Source organism: Alosa pseudoharengus, unplaced genomic scaffold (assembly GCF_046254945.1).
Source record: "Alosa pseudoharengus isolate Yale_2024_CS ecotype anadromous, Long Island Sound unplaced genomic scaffold, YU_APseudo_1.1 YU_APseudo_1.1_scf_17, whole genome shotgun sequence".
NCBI lineage: Eukaryota > Metazoa > Chordata > Actinopteri > Clupeiformes > Clupeidae > Alosa > Alosa pseudoharengus.
The window spans coordinates 22,975,536-22,994,131 of record NW_027468640.1 but is presented as its reverse complement, the minus strand read 5'-3'; the positions used below and the strand labels follow the sequence as shown (position 1 = coordinate 22,994,131).

Genomic DNA, 18,596 nt, shown 5'->3' with positions numbered 1-18,596 from the left:
GCTCCGCCGTCTGCCCGGCCTGACCTTCGCAGGGACCTGTACTGAGGCGAAGGCATTAGAAAAGGAGTTACATCAAGAGGAGGCGCACGTATGCAGGACCCAAATGGCCCAGCCGGCACCAACAGCCACAGCAACAGATCCGACCTGGCAACAATGGAAAGACTCTTTAAAGTCCGAGTTGCAACAGGAGCTCAAGGAGCAAGTCTCAGCACTGAGCAAAAATCTACTGGAGGAGTTCAAGAACCTCCACCTCCAAGGCTCCCAGGATGAAGTTATCCAGCGGACCCGTGATGCCCCAGCCACTGCCTCGTCCTCCAGACCTCGGCATACCCGCCCTGCTGGTGAGCCTCGGTCCTTCCAGTGGGATGCTCAAGGCTGACCCATATGTCGAGACTGCGGAGAGTCTGGACACGTTCAGCGCTTTTGCCCCCGTCGTTGTCAGAATTTTTAGAACCCTCGGTTGCCTTGGGGCGAGCTACCGGGGAGGGGACACAGGAGTCCCAGGCTAAAGAGCCCTTTATGGTGGGTGATTGTCCACAGGTGGAGGTTGGTGTGCATGGTAGGAAGATCCCATGTATTTTAGATACTGGGTCTCAGGTTAGTCTTTTCAGTCACTCCTTTTTTCGTAAGCATTTTGGGGATAGTGTTTTGCGGGGGGCGGAGGAAGAGTTGCTGGGGCTCAAGTGGGCGATCACTGAAAAGTTCAAGGACTACCTCTGGGGGGTCGAGGTGGATATTTTCACCGACAACAACCCTCTGGTCCACCTGGACACAGCAAATTTGGGGGCCACTGAACAACGATGGGCCGCCCAATTGGCAAATTTTAAGTACAAGATCAAGTACCGCCCAGGTAGCCGAAATGGGAATGCGGATGCCCTGTCGCGGCTCCCCAGTGGGTTGGATGTCGGTGCTGTCCAAACTGTCCTACCCTCAGGGCCAGGCCAACATGATGCCGGGCCTGAATCAGGAGCCACTCGGGTGGAAGAGGCCCCACTGAATTATTGGCTGCAGGTCCAGCAAGCTGACCCGGATCTTCAGCAGCTGGGAGCCTGGAAGCAGCGGAATGCCCAACCCACCGATGCAATGCAGAGCCCTAAGTTACGGAGATGGATGGCGGAGTGGGCACGACTGGAAGTCCGGGAAGGGGTTCTGCTCCGGAGAATTGAGGAGGCGGACACCGGGATTGAGGGATGGCAGATCCTGGTCCCAGAAGCAGAGGCTCATGCTGTGTGGAAGGATTACCACCAGGCGGCTGGGCACGCAAGTCATGACCGGACTCTCAGCCTGCTGCGGAGGAGATTTTTCTGGCCCTGGATGGCCCGAGACTGTGGTGAGTGGGCCAGAGGGTGTGCCCAGTGTGCCATATGCAAGACCGGCCCTGAGGTGAGGGCTCCCCTCCGGTCCATTCAGTGTGCATACCCTTTCGAGGTAGTGGGCTTAGATTACCTGGCACTGGGGCGTTCAGCGGATCCCTACCCTTACATCCTGGTCATTACTGACTTATTCTCCCGGTATGCTGTGGCGGTGCCCACCCGAGACCAATCGGCGGTAACCACAGCCAGAGCCCTATGGGGAGCCTTCATCCAGACCTTCGGCTGTCCCGAGCGGTTCCTGACCGATCAAGGAGGCGCCTTTGAGTCAGAATTGATGCGCCAGCTGTGTACATTGTATGGGTGCGTCAAGAGTCGCACCACCCCCTACCACCCCCAAGGAAATGGTGCGGTGGAACGGTTCAATCAGACCTTGCTGGGCCTATTGAGTTCTCTGCCAGTGGAGGAACAGGGCCAGTGGCCAGCAAGGTTGCCAGCCCTAGTGCAGGCCTATAACAACACTGTGCATAGTGCTACTGGACTAACCCCTCATTTTGTTGTGTTCGGCAGGCATGCTCGACTTCCCATAGACTTGTGTCTTGGCGTCCAGCCCCCACAACAACGCGTCCCCCTGGAAGACTGGGTCCAAAGACACCATCGGACCCTTATCGAGGCCTACCGGCATGTTCAGACTCGTGTGCAGCAGAGGCAGACATGGGACCAAAACCGATACAATCGAAGGGCAACAGCCACCACCTTACTCATGGGGGAGCGGGTCTTGGTCCGCAACTTCCGCCGGCGGGCTCGGGGAAAGCTAGAGCCGAGTTGGGTCCCCTCTCTATTCGTGGTGGTGGCACAGGTGCGGCCGGATCAACCTGTCTACAGTGTCCGGCCAGAAGGCAGAGAGGGTCCCATCCGTACCTTACACAGGAACAACCTGCGGCCCTGCCCTCCAGGTCTACAGGAGGCCCTTCCTCCAATGGCCAGGGGGCCTCGGACAGACACAAATGGCCCTGGTCCTGGGTTACCACTTCGGTGGCAACTGCAGCAGGTCCCACCCCCTATGCCTCAGGAGGATTTGGAGCCTGCTACCCCCTTGTTAGCAGGACAGGTGGACCCTGAGCTAGAGCAGGTAGGAGGGGTGGGGCAAGGGGTGGTGGATGACGGGGGTGTAGTACCCATGGTTAGACGATCCCAAAGACCTAATTTGGGGGTACCCCCAACCCGCTACCAGGTATGACGGGTCGGGACGACCGTCCATTTAGCCGGGGGGATTATGTCAGGGGCGGGGAGGATGTGTATGTGTTGTGTGGGGACTGATTATGATATGGAGACCAATGTTATATGAACTGTTGCAGTTATGGACATTATTGCTATATGAACTGTTGCAGTTATGGACATTATTGCTATATGGACTGTTGCAGTTATGGACATTATGGACTCTTAGACGAGCAATGACAGTGTTGTTTGTGTGGTAGGATGCTTGTGCACTGATTCTTTTCCCTGCCCTGAAGCCTGCATTGTGCTCTAGACAATTTCCCACACCCGTCAGCCTTGATAGGCAATCATCTGGCTACCGTGCTGGTTGGCTGGTGTGGTGATTGTAGCTCGGATAAGAGGCAGTGAGCGGCACGACTGTGGGAGATCTTGGAGTAGGGGAGAAGGCGAAGTCCTGCTTCCTGCTGCCTGCTGACCGCTGTTGGCTGGCTGGCCGCTGCCTGTGGCGACCGCTGCCTGCTGACCGCGACTGCCGACGAGGACGCTGAGCTGCTGTGGGCTATCTACGCTGGACGATCGCCACAGTAAAGGGAAGAGCTATTTGTATTCTTTGGTTAATTCACATGTCCATGTAGCTCACGATGGTGTTGGAATTCCAGGCGGGTGCTGCCAGACGACGAGACGGAGCCTGATCCGGAGGAGAGCCGCAGTCGAGTGACAACGCTAACTTGGAGTAGATCAAAAGGGACGGTGATATTCCAAACTCTGCATCGTTGTGCGAGTGAGCGTCGCTGACACTGCTGGCTGGAGTGGTCTAACTGCCTGTGTTTTGTTGACAGTTTCAGCCGGGACTCAGTACTGCTTCCGCTTCCGTGGTGGAGGACTCCACTGGCGTGCTGACGTGAACATCGCGCCGCCGTGACGTCATCGTCAAGAACTAGGCTCACTGCCGAACCGGTAGTGGACTACATTTCCCAGAGGGCCCGGTGAGACTGATACCAATCCCCTTGGAACAGTGATTTATTGTTTTATATTTTCCTTTTGGCCGGGAGGATCCCGGCCAACGGACAATAATTTTCTTCTATTCTTTTTTGTGTTTGTGAATGTTGTGTCTTATGTGCTGGTGGGCGGCAGTAACTGGGCAGTGGGTGGAGTTGTAGTGGGCAGCGGTTAAGGGCCTTTTTTTTAGTGTGTGGGCGTGACGTCACAAATCATTACTGTGTGCATTACTGTGTGCTGTGTCCATGGATTGTGAAATTATAATAGGTGGTGATTCGTGCTGATGACTTTTGAAGTGCCTTATGGTTCCGAGATGGGACTGACTACACGTGTGGTTTAGAGTGGCCAACCCTGAACACGTCCGCCCCTATAAGTTTTACCCTCCTGTCTAGAGTGGCGACCCATGTGTTATTACATGTTAATAAAATCTCTATTTTTACCAAATAACGTAATCCCATGTTGTGGTGTGTGTAACTGGGATCTGTTGGTACTTAAGGCTACTGGCCCTTGGCTGGTGACACTAGCATGACATTTCTTTTTGCAGTTGGCCATTAAAAGTGTAGTATGAGCATGGTAGCCACCTAGCTATCTGAATGGAATAGGCTGTTTCAATCAGCATTATGCTTAACAAACGCTAGTTTTGTCTGTTAACATTCATATTTGCAAGCCTCCAAGTACAGACGTCATCACTTTAAATCTTACCTGTTGCCTTTCACCGTCCACTTATTTAACTGCTGTTGCATCCCTTGACATGCCATCTCCTTTTTCCTCTTTCTTTTTCTATTTTTAGTCGTCAACAGCTTTTTTTTGCTGTATCCATCTTTTTCCATAGACGGCAACTCACTACTCGTAGGCCTATCTGCTCGTCCAGCGCTCACGGCGCCCCCACTCCCTCTTCTATGTCAAAATTCTATGATGGAATCTTATGAGATGGGGCGCCTGTTACTCCTCTAAAATGTTATAGAACATTGAGAAAATGTTGAAATGAAACGGACAGCAGTAGCTACATATAGAAAATACCAAATATATTATTATTTTTTTACCATCGCTTTGGCGCCCCCATGGAGGTGCGCCCCTATGCGCCGCTTTTTGCGCCACTGCCCCTAATGCTATGCCCCCTCTGTCTTTCGGTCCGCGGTTCAATGATACCATTTGATTGTGTCGCAAATTATCCGGGGACTAGCAATCTCCTCGTTGAGAAGGCCCTAACCCTGCTGATCATAGACAGAGAAAGCATGCTCTGGGAACAGAACACAGTTGCATGTCCAGTGTAGCAGAGAATGACAAGTGTCTTGGTGCGGCCGCACCCCCCGCAACTCCACTTCCAACTTCACTGATTCAGACAGATACGTCTGACACTTCTGCTTTTTCTCTGGTGGTGGTCAAGCTGACCGGAAATCTGAGGCTTCAGGCGTTAGGCTACCAATTTATCATCATCCATCGCGTCTGGCCTCTGCAAAAAAACTTTTAAGGCTAGTCTGCCTGGGCCTGGCCATGTTTGAACCGTCTCACTCATTTGTTCGTTGTTTAACAGACATTTTAAGCGTGCGCTAACTATTTGAAATGCAGCATATGCTTGTTGTTTAATAACTTTCGAATGGTAGAGCCTGTTCCTGACATATTCTTGCTTTAGTATAGGCCTACATTATATGCTTAATGTTAAATTCAGATTGTGTTAGGGGAACGGGATTATTAGCCAATTTCAATCAGACATATTTAGACACATACACTTTCTCTCTCTCTCTCTCTCTCTCTCTCTCTCTCTCACACACACACACGCACAATTTGACCAGAGAGATTTAATTTTGTCGGACATTTCATTTTTTTTCCGGTCAATGTCCAGCAATTACCGGACAACGGAAACCCTGACACACACACACACACACACACACACACACACACACACTTTCACTTTTCTTTAGAAAACACACATAGGCTACAGGTACCTATGTGCTGTTCCACTGTATGTCGATAATAGAAACCCTCACTAAAAACACACAGACATGCTAAAAGACAAAGGTATATATGCAAATTCACACATGGACAGGCATACAGTACATACACATCATACCCCTGACAACACACACACACACACACACACACAAATACTCACATATTGGCCACGTCTTGGACTTCCTGCTTGAGCTGCTGCAGCTGGTCACTGAAGGGCTCGCTGCTGCCCTCCTGGTGGGCACGCTGGGCTGAGATCAGGTCCTCCACCTGCCGCTGGAAGTCCTTGAGCACGCGAATTGCCTCTTTCTGCTCTCTGCGCTCCTCCAGGTGCACCACACGGAGGCGCTCCACATCTGCCCTGCATGTGGAGGAAGGGGAGGAGAAGGATGAGAGGTGGGGGGGGGGGGGGTCTATGTATTTTACATACCCTTTTGTCTGTTTTATAGCCCATTGGAACTAGTGCTGTTGTTGTTGTTGTTGTTGTTGTTACTGCTGTAGTTGCCCCTCTGTTTCCTAAGACACAGTGCTAGATCATCTTTCCAGCCACCACGGTTCCCCATAAAGCAGCCACACAGCTGAAGAATTTATAGCCCTGCTGAACTTTTGTTGTTGCCCTCCTTCCCTGAGTCAGAGGGTTGCAGCATCAGGTGTAGACGGAAAAAGTATTGAGGGGAGTTAAAAAAAAGCGCAGAGCTATCTGTTTTAAATTTGTTTTTGTTATGTTGTTCCTGCTCACACTGTTGTCGCTCATTCACTCTAAAGCACAGGTACAGAGGATCACATTTCCTATTGGTGAATTACATAAGGGACAGTGATGTTGTACCATCTGGGCTCTACTGCTTGGGGACTCAATGGCCACACTGTCAGACTCGCGTAGGGGAAGTCACCCGGAGAACAGTGGAAATTATGTATGTGGTTGTGGTGGGAACAGAGAACCATTTTCACTATGTGCTTGCGTAAGTTAGTCTGATTACTGTAGGCCTGTGTTACTGGAACAGAATGGAAGGAAGCAAGAGAAAGTGATAGAGAAAAAGAGGAAATATCTGTTTGTGGGAACACATAATCTTCTCAGAGCTGAGTGTAGGCCTCATGAACTCCATTTTACAGTCCAGGGGGCAAGTGACACTCACCTAGAAACATAGATGTCAACACTGCAAAAAATGAAATCTAACCAAGTGTTATTAATCTTATATTAAGATTAAAAAATCTATTTGGTATTGTTTTTAGTATGAAAAGACTTACCTAGCGCCCTCTCAAAAGAACATTTTGACTTAATTTAAGAAGACTTTGACTTATTTTAAGGAGTCTTATCAAGACAAATTTGCTCAACGCACTGGCAGACAAATTTGCTTGTTTTTAGGACACATTTGCTTAACGCACTGGCAGACAAATTTGCTTGTTTTCAGGATGAGATGTCTTAAAATAAGTCAATTTTTTTTAATATTAAGTCAAATGTTTTCACAAGAAAGCGCTAGGTAAGTCTCTTAATACTGAAAACAATACCAACTAGTTTTTTTTTATCTTGATATAAGATTAATAACACTTGGTGAGATTTTGTTAGATAAGCAGTTTTTGCAGTGAAGTCCAGCTTCCTTCAAGTCCTGTCACATATTTGCTCCAACTATTCACTAAATAAGCTGAATCTAATTAGTACAACTCCTCAACCAGATAGATCAGATAATTAGGGAAATCACTTGTGTTAAGTGCACAGGTGGAACCAATACATGGTAGGACTTTTACTTTCTGGAACCGGACTTTTACACCGCTGCCTAGAAATCACGTAAGAGACTAAATTTGAGTTTCCTGAGGCGTTGTAGACCTTGTTGCAAACATGTCCATTGAAAGGGTGCAGATGTTTTTGTCAAAATGGTAGTGTAACAGAGGTCGGTTCGTCCGCCACTTACGGTCCTCGAACCCGCCACCAACACACACCGGCATCATGGGAGTCGAATGCTCTAACCACTAAGCTAAAAGCCTAGGCTTCCAACTCAGCGGTTAGAAGCATTCCTAAGGTTAGGGGTGTGAGGATTTACACACGCAACTAGCATGCTAGCTCAGTTCGCCTCCATACAGTCATCCAGGCCTGGTTGGCATGGATACAGTCATCGAATTAGTTAATAATTTTTTCTTTAGCTGAGACAGGAGTTAACTTACTGTATGTTCATGTTTGATGAATCGTTCACCTTATTAAAGGTTGGAAGGGTATAATTTTTAGAATCTTTTCTAGCAGTTTTAAGAGAAAAATATGTCATTCGGGATTCTTCTTCGGCCTCTTCTTCGGCCTCAGATCTTCTGTCGGCAAAATTACTTTAACTGTTTAACTAATGTTAGTTAGTTAGATAGCTGACTTGCCATAGACACACATTCTTTTCTGAGTTAGTCATCAGTGACGGACTCAAAACGGTCATCAAAACCCCTGATAAATAGTCAGTTGCATTGTCATTTAACATCAAATCAACCAAGGGATTGCAAGAAACTGCCAAATCCGGCCCGTAGGCCGGGAGATCGAGACCACTGCTCTAGAAGTTCCCCTGTCAGCTGCAGAAGGAGCACAAAGCACTGCCCCATGTTCCACTCCCAGGCTCTCCTCCCACACAAGCAAACTCCCACCTGAGCTCAGTGATGGCACTGAAGGTTGCTGACCGCTCCTTGGCTCTCTGTGCACAGCTTGGCATGTCTGCGGACAAGGCTCCCTGGCAGCAGTGGCCCGGGTTGAGGGCGTCCATCAGGCAGGTCTTGCTGGGCACCGGGTGTGGAGCCTTGCACTGGGGGAGGTTGTGGTGGAGGTGGTTGTGGTGGTGGTGAGCGTGGGCGGCGTGGTGGGGCCCGGCGTGGCTGGGGTCAGCGCCCACCTCGCTCGTGTTAGACGGTTGGAGTGGGTAGATGGGTGGTGGTGGTGGAGGTGGGAACAGGTTGGACGTAGCGTCTCGTGACAGGTGGTCATTGCTCTGAGCTTCGACCAATCTTATGAGGAGAGTCCGCAAGGTCTCCTGAGGGTGTCACATGTAGGATAGACATAGTTTAAGACCCATTTGTCATAAACTTCAGTGCTGTTTTTAAAACAAATACTGATACTGTATGTATACATATAACACAAAACCACATATTTCACATGTATATCATAACAGATACAAGGAAGGAATGTTCATTCATAATATTCATAATCACATCATGTAAATAACTTCAACTTCAAGTCATTTTAGTAATTCTGCCTCACATTGCGTCTAATAATCAGTCTTAATTAATCCATCCTAGACTCAATTAGTGACTCTTGAAGCAAAGATGGTCAGATACTCCAAACTCCCTATCTCTCCTGCACACACCTGCGCACACCTGCACACTCATGCACACACCTGCACACACTGCATGCTGCTGTGAATGAATTCCATCTTCCATTTCACACTCTCGCTCTCCTTCTCCACTCCCCTGCACTCCTCCTGCAGGCCAGCATAAACAAACAGCACTCTTATCCTCCGTATCGCCCACTCCCATTTCTGCACCCAAAGCCCCCCCCCCCCCCACACACACACACACCACCCTCGTCTTTTCCTCTCACACTGAAGGAGGGACGAGAAGCTAAACTAGTCGACTCTCGCCTGCTGAGGACGGGGTTAATTCGGGATGGTGGAGGAAACGAGGGAAAAAAAAGAAAAAAGAAAAAAACAGGCAAATGTAATTTGTTCGGATGAGGTCTTCAAGGGGGAGAGGGGAGTTAGATGAGTGGTTCAATGTGTTGGCGGTGAGCCATGCACAGCTCACATCTCTCTGACTAATGTTTCCCACGGCCCTTCTTCTGTTTCCGTTTCAGTAAGGGCCCCATTTTGGACTGTGAATGTTCCTGTATTTCTGCACAAGCAAATGGAAAGTTTTATGTCACACTTCAGCATCCTTGCCTATGCTGTCTGTACAGGTGGCTCCAATTTTTGCACATTAAATGCATTTCAAATGCATATTTTATATATAAGTATATGCTGTATTATGGTATGACATTGTTTAATTGTGCTGCTTAGTGCTGTTAATGTCTCCGTATGTCTTAATGTTGTGATTGCCTGTCTGCAACTTTCTATGTGATGATAATACACATTCTGCCATATTACTTGCTGTCTGTTTGTCTGGTTGCAATGCTGAACCCTGGGCCATATGGTTCGGTCAAATACTGTGCATTGTCCCCATGAAATAAATGTATAAATAAATAAGATGCAGTCTGGCTTTCTACTGACCTCCAGCATGTGTAGGCAGTGAGTGATTTCAGAGGGCACCAGGCTCTTTGGCAGACTATGGAAATCCTGAGGGGACAAAACAAGAGAAGAAGAAAACAAAGAAGCAAAGCTCAAATTCTGTATTTCTGTCAGCACCCTACAAAATAAAATGGGAAATATGGGTGTTATTGCTGATTGACATCAAAAACCATGGATATGGTGCAACAGTGCAACAGTGCAGCAGTTCACATGACAGGCAGAGGGGCGTGGATTTCACACATTTGGTGTTTTGAATTTTAGTACTCGCATACACTTATACATTTGAAAAATGCCATAAATAGTGGCATAAAACTTAGAGAGATTGGACTCAAACAGCCACTTCCAAACACCAAAGTTGCATCACACACTGAACAGAAAAATAGCAATAAACATTTTCCTCATGATTTCAGGATTATCATTTTACAGTAATCCTTTTTTGCTGAAGAGTATGTGGCGGCCTCTAGCCATCATTTTTGGTATCACAGCCTCTGTCACACACACACACCTCTAATGAAGCACAAGACCAACCTGCAGGTACGTGGAGTCCTCAGTGGTGGTCACTCCTTGGTGTTTCTTTCCAGCCTGACCAACGACGGGCAGGGGAGAAGCTTCTTCGTCCTCCTCTTCCTCTCGGCCTTCCGCTGGACTCAACCTAATCTCAGAGGCATCTACCCACTTGTCTTCCTCCTCCTCTTCCTCATCCTTTAACGACTTTGCCCCTGTTTTGACCTTCTTGTAGCTGCTTTTGCCCTCCCCTGCAACAGGCAGTTCCAGGTCATCCAGGGACACTGGGGTGATGTCTGTGGCACTCTGAGGCTTGTCCACCCTGCGGCGCTCCCCACTCGAATCTGGACGATGAGTAAATGGCACAGATCAAGACAAACAAAGACGCTAGCATAGCTTGCAATGACGTGTGACAGTAAAACGTTCAGATTAATGAAATAAAGACAATGGGAAGGCATGGAGCGAGAGAATGAGCAAGAAGAGGGAAAAGACTGAATGCGCACTGACCAGAGCCATAGAAAAAGATCTATCTACCGCTCTGGCACTGACTACGGGGTTCCCACTCAGATGTAAAATTCCATGACTTTTCCCTGACAAAAAACCTGAATTTCCATGACCTACTATAGAATGAATCGTACAATATACCGACAAAAGATTTCAGAGTAGCCGCGTAGCATTCAAGAATCTTTTACTTTTTTTAGAGTGGGAATTGAATAAATGGGCATTGAAAAAGTAAAGTTGGGCTAACCACAACCACTCAAGCAAGCAGTAATACATATGGACATATTTGCATTAATGTATTTTGGCAAGTAAATTTTAAACTGCTACAACAAAATGCCTTTGACTTTGCTCCACAAATGATAATATGTTCCATGATTTTCCATGTCCGGAATAGACTCTATACAATTTCCATGATATTCCAGAAATTCACTGACCCGTATGAACCCTGTAAATGTGTGTCATATAATTTGGTTGTTAAGTTCACGCCACATGATGTTTTCTGTACGACATGTGATGTCATGTAAATACTATTTTGGCTGCGAGTGAGTTGTAGAATGACAGTAGTGAATAGTAGAATGATCATTTTCTTTCACTCTGAATAGCGGAACTTTTTTTTCTTTTTACACTCTGGAAAAAGGTGAACCACTCTGGGCCTCCTTGGACCCAGAAAAGGAATTATCGGCATATTATTGCATCACAACAGCCAGATACAAGACGGACGAGTTACAAACAGACAGACTAACAAAATGACAAAATACAGATGGATAAGTGAAGAGTGAATGTACATGGAAACCAACAGAGCACACACTCAAGAAACTCAATTTCTAGCTGACTTAATTATGTATTTGCATAATCTTATAACCTACAGTAGGCCTAGATTTATTTATAATCATTTGTTGACAACAACTTCCTTGGAATTCTTCTGAATAAGTATGGGTTCATAGTGATTTTTTTCTTTATTTTTACCTTCTTTGAAAATCCTCTGAATAAGCATTGTTCAAGATACACCAAATAAGCCTCATCACTATCACAGGATGTGTGTATATTATCTTAATCTCATAGGCTAGGCTACTATCTCATCCAACAGGAATGTGTTACCACAGTGAGATGTAAATTCTTACTACAGATAGATGAACATTTCTGTAGGCCTATGCTTGTAAGATCCACTGACTTTAGTTCAAATGTGCAATCACCGAGGCTATTTTGCTATAAACTATATGAAAGCCTCACAATTAGTCACGTTTAAAACATATCAGGGAAAGTGAAAGCAAGTTCATTGTAGCCTACAATGGTTGAATCTTTACTATTGAGGATGTACAGTAGCCCATAGGCTACTACTGCAGAAACCTGAATGAGTTGTCTTGTTCACTCTCGAGTTCCACTCAGGAATTGCCCTACGGTTGACTCCTCTCATGAGCAGGGGTGTAGTGGAGGCTAAACGCAAGTAAACGCAGTTTATCCACTTCTGAAATTTCAGAAATAGAGTTTATCCAGCTCTTAATAGAGTTTATCCACCTCTCGAAAGAGATTATTCACCAATTGCAACTTTTAAAAAAACACACTGTATTATCCACATTCACAATTATGTACACTCATCAACACTCTAGGAACCATTTAATACCACTGGTGTTGTTGTAAACATTGGACAATAACCTCCACCACCATAAAACATGTTCTGAATGCCTTTTTAAAAAATGTAATAAGGCTTGGCTCAGTCCACCTTGATCAGCAAATTCATAGTTTGCCCACCTCTTATTTTACCACTATAGCCCTGCTCATGAGGTGGAATATCGTAAAAGCACCAATTACCGCCCCTTTCGTTAAAAAATTCTAAAACAATTATGTATTTTAATACTTAAAAATAACATTTGATAAATGAACCTTACATTTTTCAGTAGCCATAGGTGTGTAGATTTGAACAAAATCTAGTTTGGTTCTTACCGGGGCTTTCACTGCCTGAAATATCCAATTTTGTTTACTATGCTCAGAGTTTAGTGCTGGGCTGGTGGGTGACCATTTCCGACCTTTCTCACGGCACATCAACGGCTAGACCGAGAATTCTCGTCGCAAATCAAAATTTCACTGGAGCTCCAAACGGATTTGTACACGCAGCCTTACAACGCTCTTCGAGTCGTGGTAAAATGTAATTTTTGGTACATAGCTAATTTAGATACACTTATGTTGTTCTTTAGGAATCCGCTGTCTTGGTTTGTATAGAAATTAATATTAAGTGACACATACACGTAAGAGGTCAGAAATACGGGACGGTCGGTAAAAGGTGACATTCCGATATCTGCCAACTCTCTCCTCCTCCCTCTCTCCCTTCCTCCTCACCATCTGTAAATGTTAAGTTGATATTTAATATTCTGTTTGTTATGTGAAGAATTATTCTCAGTATAGAATTGTACAGTACAGAATCTGGCCTCAGTATAGCATTTGTAATCAGTTCCCACTTCCTTATCAACAAGGAATATACATGTTTATTTGCATTCAAACCTGCTATGGTTTCAGAATTGTTTATTTATTATTAAACAATCTTTATGTTGGCTACCGATAGAACGCATAGTTCATTATTGCCATTGTCACAGTGGAGGCAGGCCATTTAAGTTAGGCTCTGCCTTTATTCAGCATTAAGCATCTGAAGTTATAGTGCTTAATCTAACCCTGTGCAAGAATTACCAGCAACAAGGTATTTATTTCCTTTTGTTTTATTTAATTTTATTTGCAATACTTGTTTTGTTCAATCTGTATGTTACTGTATAGCCAACCACTTTATACAGTACATCGTTTTAGGCCTGGTATACTTGTACCTACAAGACAAGAATTAAGTTAAGCTCAACCCCTCTTTCTATAACCAGTTGCCAATGAGGTATTTACTTTGTTTTACATTGTTTTTATTTGTTTCTTTGTATCATTTTGTTACGTTTGTGCACTGTACTGTACACTGATGTATCCATTTATTGGTGATTACTAACAGTTCTCATGGCGTGGAGTGTGGAGTCTTCGGTGTATCCAATGTCCAAATAAACGCCCGTATCAAACAACCTACAGTATCCCCGTTGTGTTGTTGTAGAAAGAGCTACACCCTCTTTTTTATATTATTAATCATTCAACCAACCCTGCTGTACTGCTCACCCTGTTTTACACAATGCTAACCCCTACCTGCAAAAACAAACTCACTAAAATCACACATATTGCCTCCTATCATCAGTCTCCTCACACCCAACCCAATCTAGACATGAATGATGAATGACACAGCCATCAAGTCAAGTTAAGTCAAGTTTATTTATATAGCGCATTTCATACACAGAGATCATTCAATGTGCTTTACAATCACATGCCTAGCACATACAAAGACCATCCCCTAAATCAATTCTTCACACTACTTCCATCCGCCGCAGATACAGAGCACTGAGCTGGACTAAAGCCTATTTTTAAAAAAAGTTTTGTCCCCACCGTCATCACAGTGCTTAACAAACTGTTATACTGCCACCACCAACTCAATTGCTTTGTAGTTTTCACATTTGATGTGTCTGTGTGGGTGTCTTAATGTGATGTGTTTCTTTGTGTTGAATGAGGATGGGATGTATGTTACTGTTATACGTCATATGCTACTGTATATCTGCTGTGTGGATGAGATATACAGTATGTCACATGGGTGGATGGGATATATGTGTTACATATTTTATGTGTTTATGTTGCTGTGCTATGGAACATGAAAAGAAGATGTGTGAAAATGATTATCCCTATGGGACAATAAAGACTCTATCTATTAAGTATCTTTATTATACGGCTCTTCACAATGCAAGAATGCTCCATTGACTTGAATGGGATTTCCGAAAGTTCTAGCGGTCATTATTTCTTGGGAAAGGACCTCTGAAAACAAGAATGACCGCTGTCAATGGCAACGGAGTTTGCGCTTGGAACTTCATTCAAAAGTGAAAGCAGACGGTTGATCAGCTGTGTTCTAAAGAATGTTTGATTCAAGTTCAGCGTGTGTTGCGAACTATTTGTTTCTCAGCAAAAGCCACGACGAAACGGTAACAAATAAGTGTAAAGAGACATATCATGGAGTTTCTTTTTTCGTTTTGGCAAGTAGCCGTATAATAAGCGGGATAATGTATAGAACGCCGGTCATTATGTGAAAAAAATAAGCCCCTTCAGGGCGAAACAAGACCCCTCCGCTGGCGCGTCGGGGTCCGGTTCGCCCTGTCGGGACTTATTTTCCCCATAATGACCGGCGTTCTATACATTATCCCTTACGTAAGCTTGACACACTCACTGACTCTCTGTATACTGGACATAAAGAGAGTGTTCCATCATGGTAGTTTTGACAGCACTAGTAGGCTAGCCTAAGCATCTCCCTCTATTTCACAACTGCTGTGAAAGACGGACCAGTCTCTCACACTCTCTCGCTCGCTCTCTCCATGCAGGCTACTCAGAGTGAAAGGCACCCTTGAACTCGACCTATACTGTACAGGAAATCCTGGTTATCGTCACTTTTTGAAAACACTTGGACTGTACATAGCACATAGGCCCACTTCCTGGAATGTGAGGGAAGCCTCTACCGGGAAAACAGCATAGACAGTAAAAGAAAATAGCAATCGGGGTTGGGTCCAAGGGGAAAGCTTTGGCTACCCCAGAGCCCGTCTACGGAGAGCCTGTTCACTTCCTATTAAGTCTCATTATACCAAATTTGGTTGCAGTTCCAGCAGAGGTCCACTGGGGGTGATTGCGGGCGAGTGCAAAATGAATGGGAGTCTAGATGGATAGATACTGAATTTTAGAAAAGGAGCTAGACGGCAAAATTTGTCTCTTTCACCTAATTGTCGTTGAGAAATGTTGACAAATTCGATATTTTATTTAGTTTTTATAGTGTATTTAGTATTTTAGTATCATGTTTATCTTCTACTGTTTCTATTGTATGGAGTTTTCTTATTACTTTTTCTGCTGTAAGTGCATGTTGTGTGTGATGTCTGTATGCTACTTAGACCTTGAATTTCCCCTTGGGGATCAATAAAGTATCTATCTATCTATCTATCTATCTATCTATCTATCTATCTATCTATCAAATCACAGATTTTATGGATTATAGGTCAAAGTTGAATGAACGAGTACTTATGTCCATTCGATTTCTTACAAGTTGGGTCGTTGTTGCCCATAAAACACTAGCATTCTGCTAATCATTCACACGTCATTGATATATTTGAAAGGCTTTTTGGAACAAATAAGAGAAAAATATACTTAAAAAATATAATACTCAGGAGTGTGTATTCTCTTTGCCTCCCCTTTCGAATGCAACATTACTAGACAAAAATAATATCTCTAGAAAAGTGGATTTTGAGGGGTACAGCTTTATAGACCTCCATTCATTCTGCACTCGGTGGCGAGCACCCTCACGTGGAACCAGAGAAGGAACTGCAACCAGTTCAGAAACCGGATGTTTCCCTAGAGTGAAAGTTAGACTTTAGCCGTTTCCCAAAGTCAAGGAAGCATACTCAATGGCCGCCTTTTCAAGAGGGGAGTTTCCACTACTGGACCTGGAATTTGGGGCCGGGGTCGTTTGCGCACGCTTCCTATAGACGAACGGCCCCGTAACGCGACGTTCCGGGGACAAAATGTTTATTTTTCGCCTCCGAGGATGATAGACTAATTTAGGTAGTAAAAGAATGTTTAGGTTACTGTCTCTACACGTAAGTAAATTATAATAAAGGCTTTAGCAAAGGCGTGTTAGGGAGAGTATTTAATGTATCTGCTATGCAATTTTAGTTAATCTAATTAGTGTGGCAATCGTGAAGCAAAAGCTGCATATTGGCATGTCCTGTAACAAACTTCAAGAGGCTGGCGAGTTTGACCAGGGTCCTTCAATTCTAATGGAAACGCAAAGGACTGAGAGGACCGAGTGAGGGCATGTTCCTGGACAAGTTCCCGCCTCCTAGGTTTTACCCCGAACGCACACAATGGAAATGAGCCTAAGGACGCCACATCATTGAACTCCTCCGAGCACTGTTCCAATGTCAAGTATACTCTGAAATTCGCACCCTTCATTCTGAGAACTGTCAAGGATGCTTCTGTGGATCCTCATCAGGTGAACAAAAATACCCATAATCCTCTGCGTTGAAGTTGAACACTAGAGAGGCCTCTAGCCTCATCTTCGTGAAACCCAACTTGCAAGGAAGCATTCTATCAAGGAAGCATGCTTGACTTTAGGAAACCGCTATTCTCTATGGGAGTCTCTGAGGATAATAAGGCTTCACCTAAAGCTAGCATTTAATTGACCCCCATTAATTTTGGCGTCACTTTGAATAACTTTACGAATAACTTTACATCTGAAGCGTTTAAAGACTCTATTTGTCCACTGTTTATTTAAAAAAAAACACAACAATGTATGAATGGCTCCATTACCTTTTATCTATTATGGCCCAGTATCCTAGCAGCCCTTTTTTCTGTCGCACATTAAAGAAATTACTGTTTAGTCAAGAGAAGACATAGACAATAAAAGAAAGAGAAACTCGCAGGCAATCGGGGGGAAGTATGTGGGGGACGCAGAGGCATACAGTCAAAGGAGAAGCCCACAAAGAGGCCATAAAAGCATTGGAACACAATATTTCAGCAATAGATGGATTGGCACTGCAGCCTCGGCTACTTCGGAATGTGATAGGTGAATTTATATTAGTAATGTTTATCCATGAACAACTAGGATATTTTAAGAAAAGCACATGTAGTTATGGTTATGGTTCTAGTATTTAGCAGACACTTTTGTCCAAAGAGACATACAAATAACAACAGTAGGCTACAAAGTTTTAAAAAAGTTGGTAAGACTACATTGAGAAGAATAACAATAATAAACAACAATGTCAATTCAATCAATAGCCTAATGAAAATAAATAAATAGTATACTAATATACCAACCATAACGCATAAGAAACGCTTAATAAACTAAGTGCATGTTGAACAGATATGCCTTAAGACTCCTCTTGAAAGAACCAACAAGGACCACTGAGGAAAAGAGTCTTGAATTTGACCTAGCGTTTATGGCTGATCATTACAACAGACGCTCAAAAGATCAGAAGACCGCAGTGGGCGGTTAGGGATATGTAAATAATGAAGTAGGGATAACGAGGTGTAACTATATTCACGGAAAAAAAACTAATTATACAGGAAATGGAGGAAAAAAACATCTAAATTTTAATCGCGGTTAACATTAGCCTATTTCTTATCTACATAGACTAGACTTAGACTTTAATGTCCCCGAGAGGCAATTTGTTTTACAGTACAGGCATGTTGACACATAATCCACAACACAAACATTGAACCAGACATCTAGCACTATTTATCTAACACATAACATACACACATCAATAAATAGAATACATTAAAAAGAAGTATATTGCACTTCCCTAAAAGGCCTAATGTCATAAATAAATAAAACTAAAACTACTGCACAGTACTTCACATATATTCCTCCTGTCATACCCCTCCCCACATCTTATTTAATTGAGTTATTGCCATGGGAATGAATGAGTTTTTTGCTCGGTTGGTTCTGATGTTAGGGTATCTATATCTACGACCAGAAGAGAGCGGCTTGAACTCCACTGAGAGTGGATGGGTTGTGCCTTCCGTGCCAATCTGGTCAGATATAGGTGGTACAGCTCTACCTGTTGATTACCAATGATTTTTCCACAGGTTTTAACAATCTTCCCCAATTTGTTCCTATGTGTAATTTTTGAATGTCCATACCAGCATACAATACTATAGGAGAGAATACTCTCAATAATGGACTTGTAAAAAAAAAGAGTCAAAATGGTGTTATCAACATTAAAATAATTAAGTTTCCTAAGAACATAGACGTTGTTGGCCCTTTTTAAAAACA

At 44.4% G+C, this 18,596-nt stretch overlaps 1 protein-coding gene across 2 annotated transcripts in view; it reads right to left on the bottom strand.

Moving 5' to 3' along the window:
- LOC143127461 (uncharacterized) overlaps window positions 1-18,596 on the bottom strand; it is a 37,802-nt gene that overhangs the window by 16,306 nt on the left and 2,900 nt on the right. Inside the window, exons 3-7 of one of the 2 annotated variants that reach the window (XM_076288985.1) lie at window positions 10,247-10,566; window positions 9,701-9,766; window positions 8,834-8,917; window positions 8,091-8,470; window positions 5,641-5,838 (exon numbers count right to left, since the gene is read on the bottom strand). In XM_076288985.1, the coding sequence (XP_076145100.1) occupies window positions 5,641-5,838; window positions 8,091-8,470; window positions 8,834-8,917; window positions 9,701-9,766; window positions 10,247-10,566 (1,048 nt within the window). The remainder of the gene's footprint in view (window positions 1-5,640; window positions 5,839-8,090; window positions 8,471-8,833; window positions 8,918-9,700; window positions 9,767-10,246; window positions 10,567-18,596) is intronic. The other variant, XM_076288986.1, reaches the window with a different exon arrangement.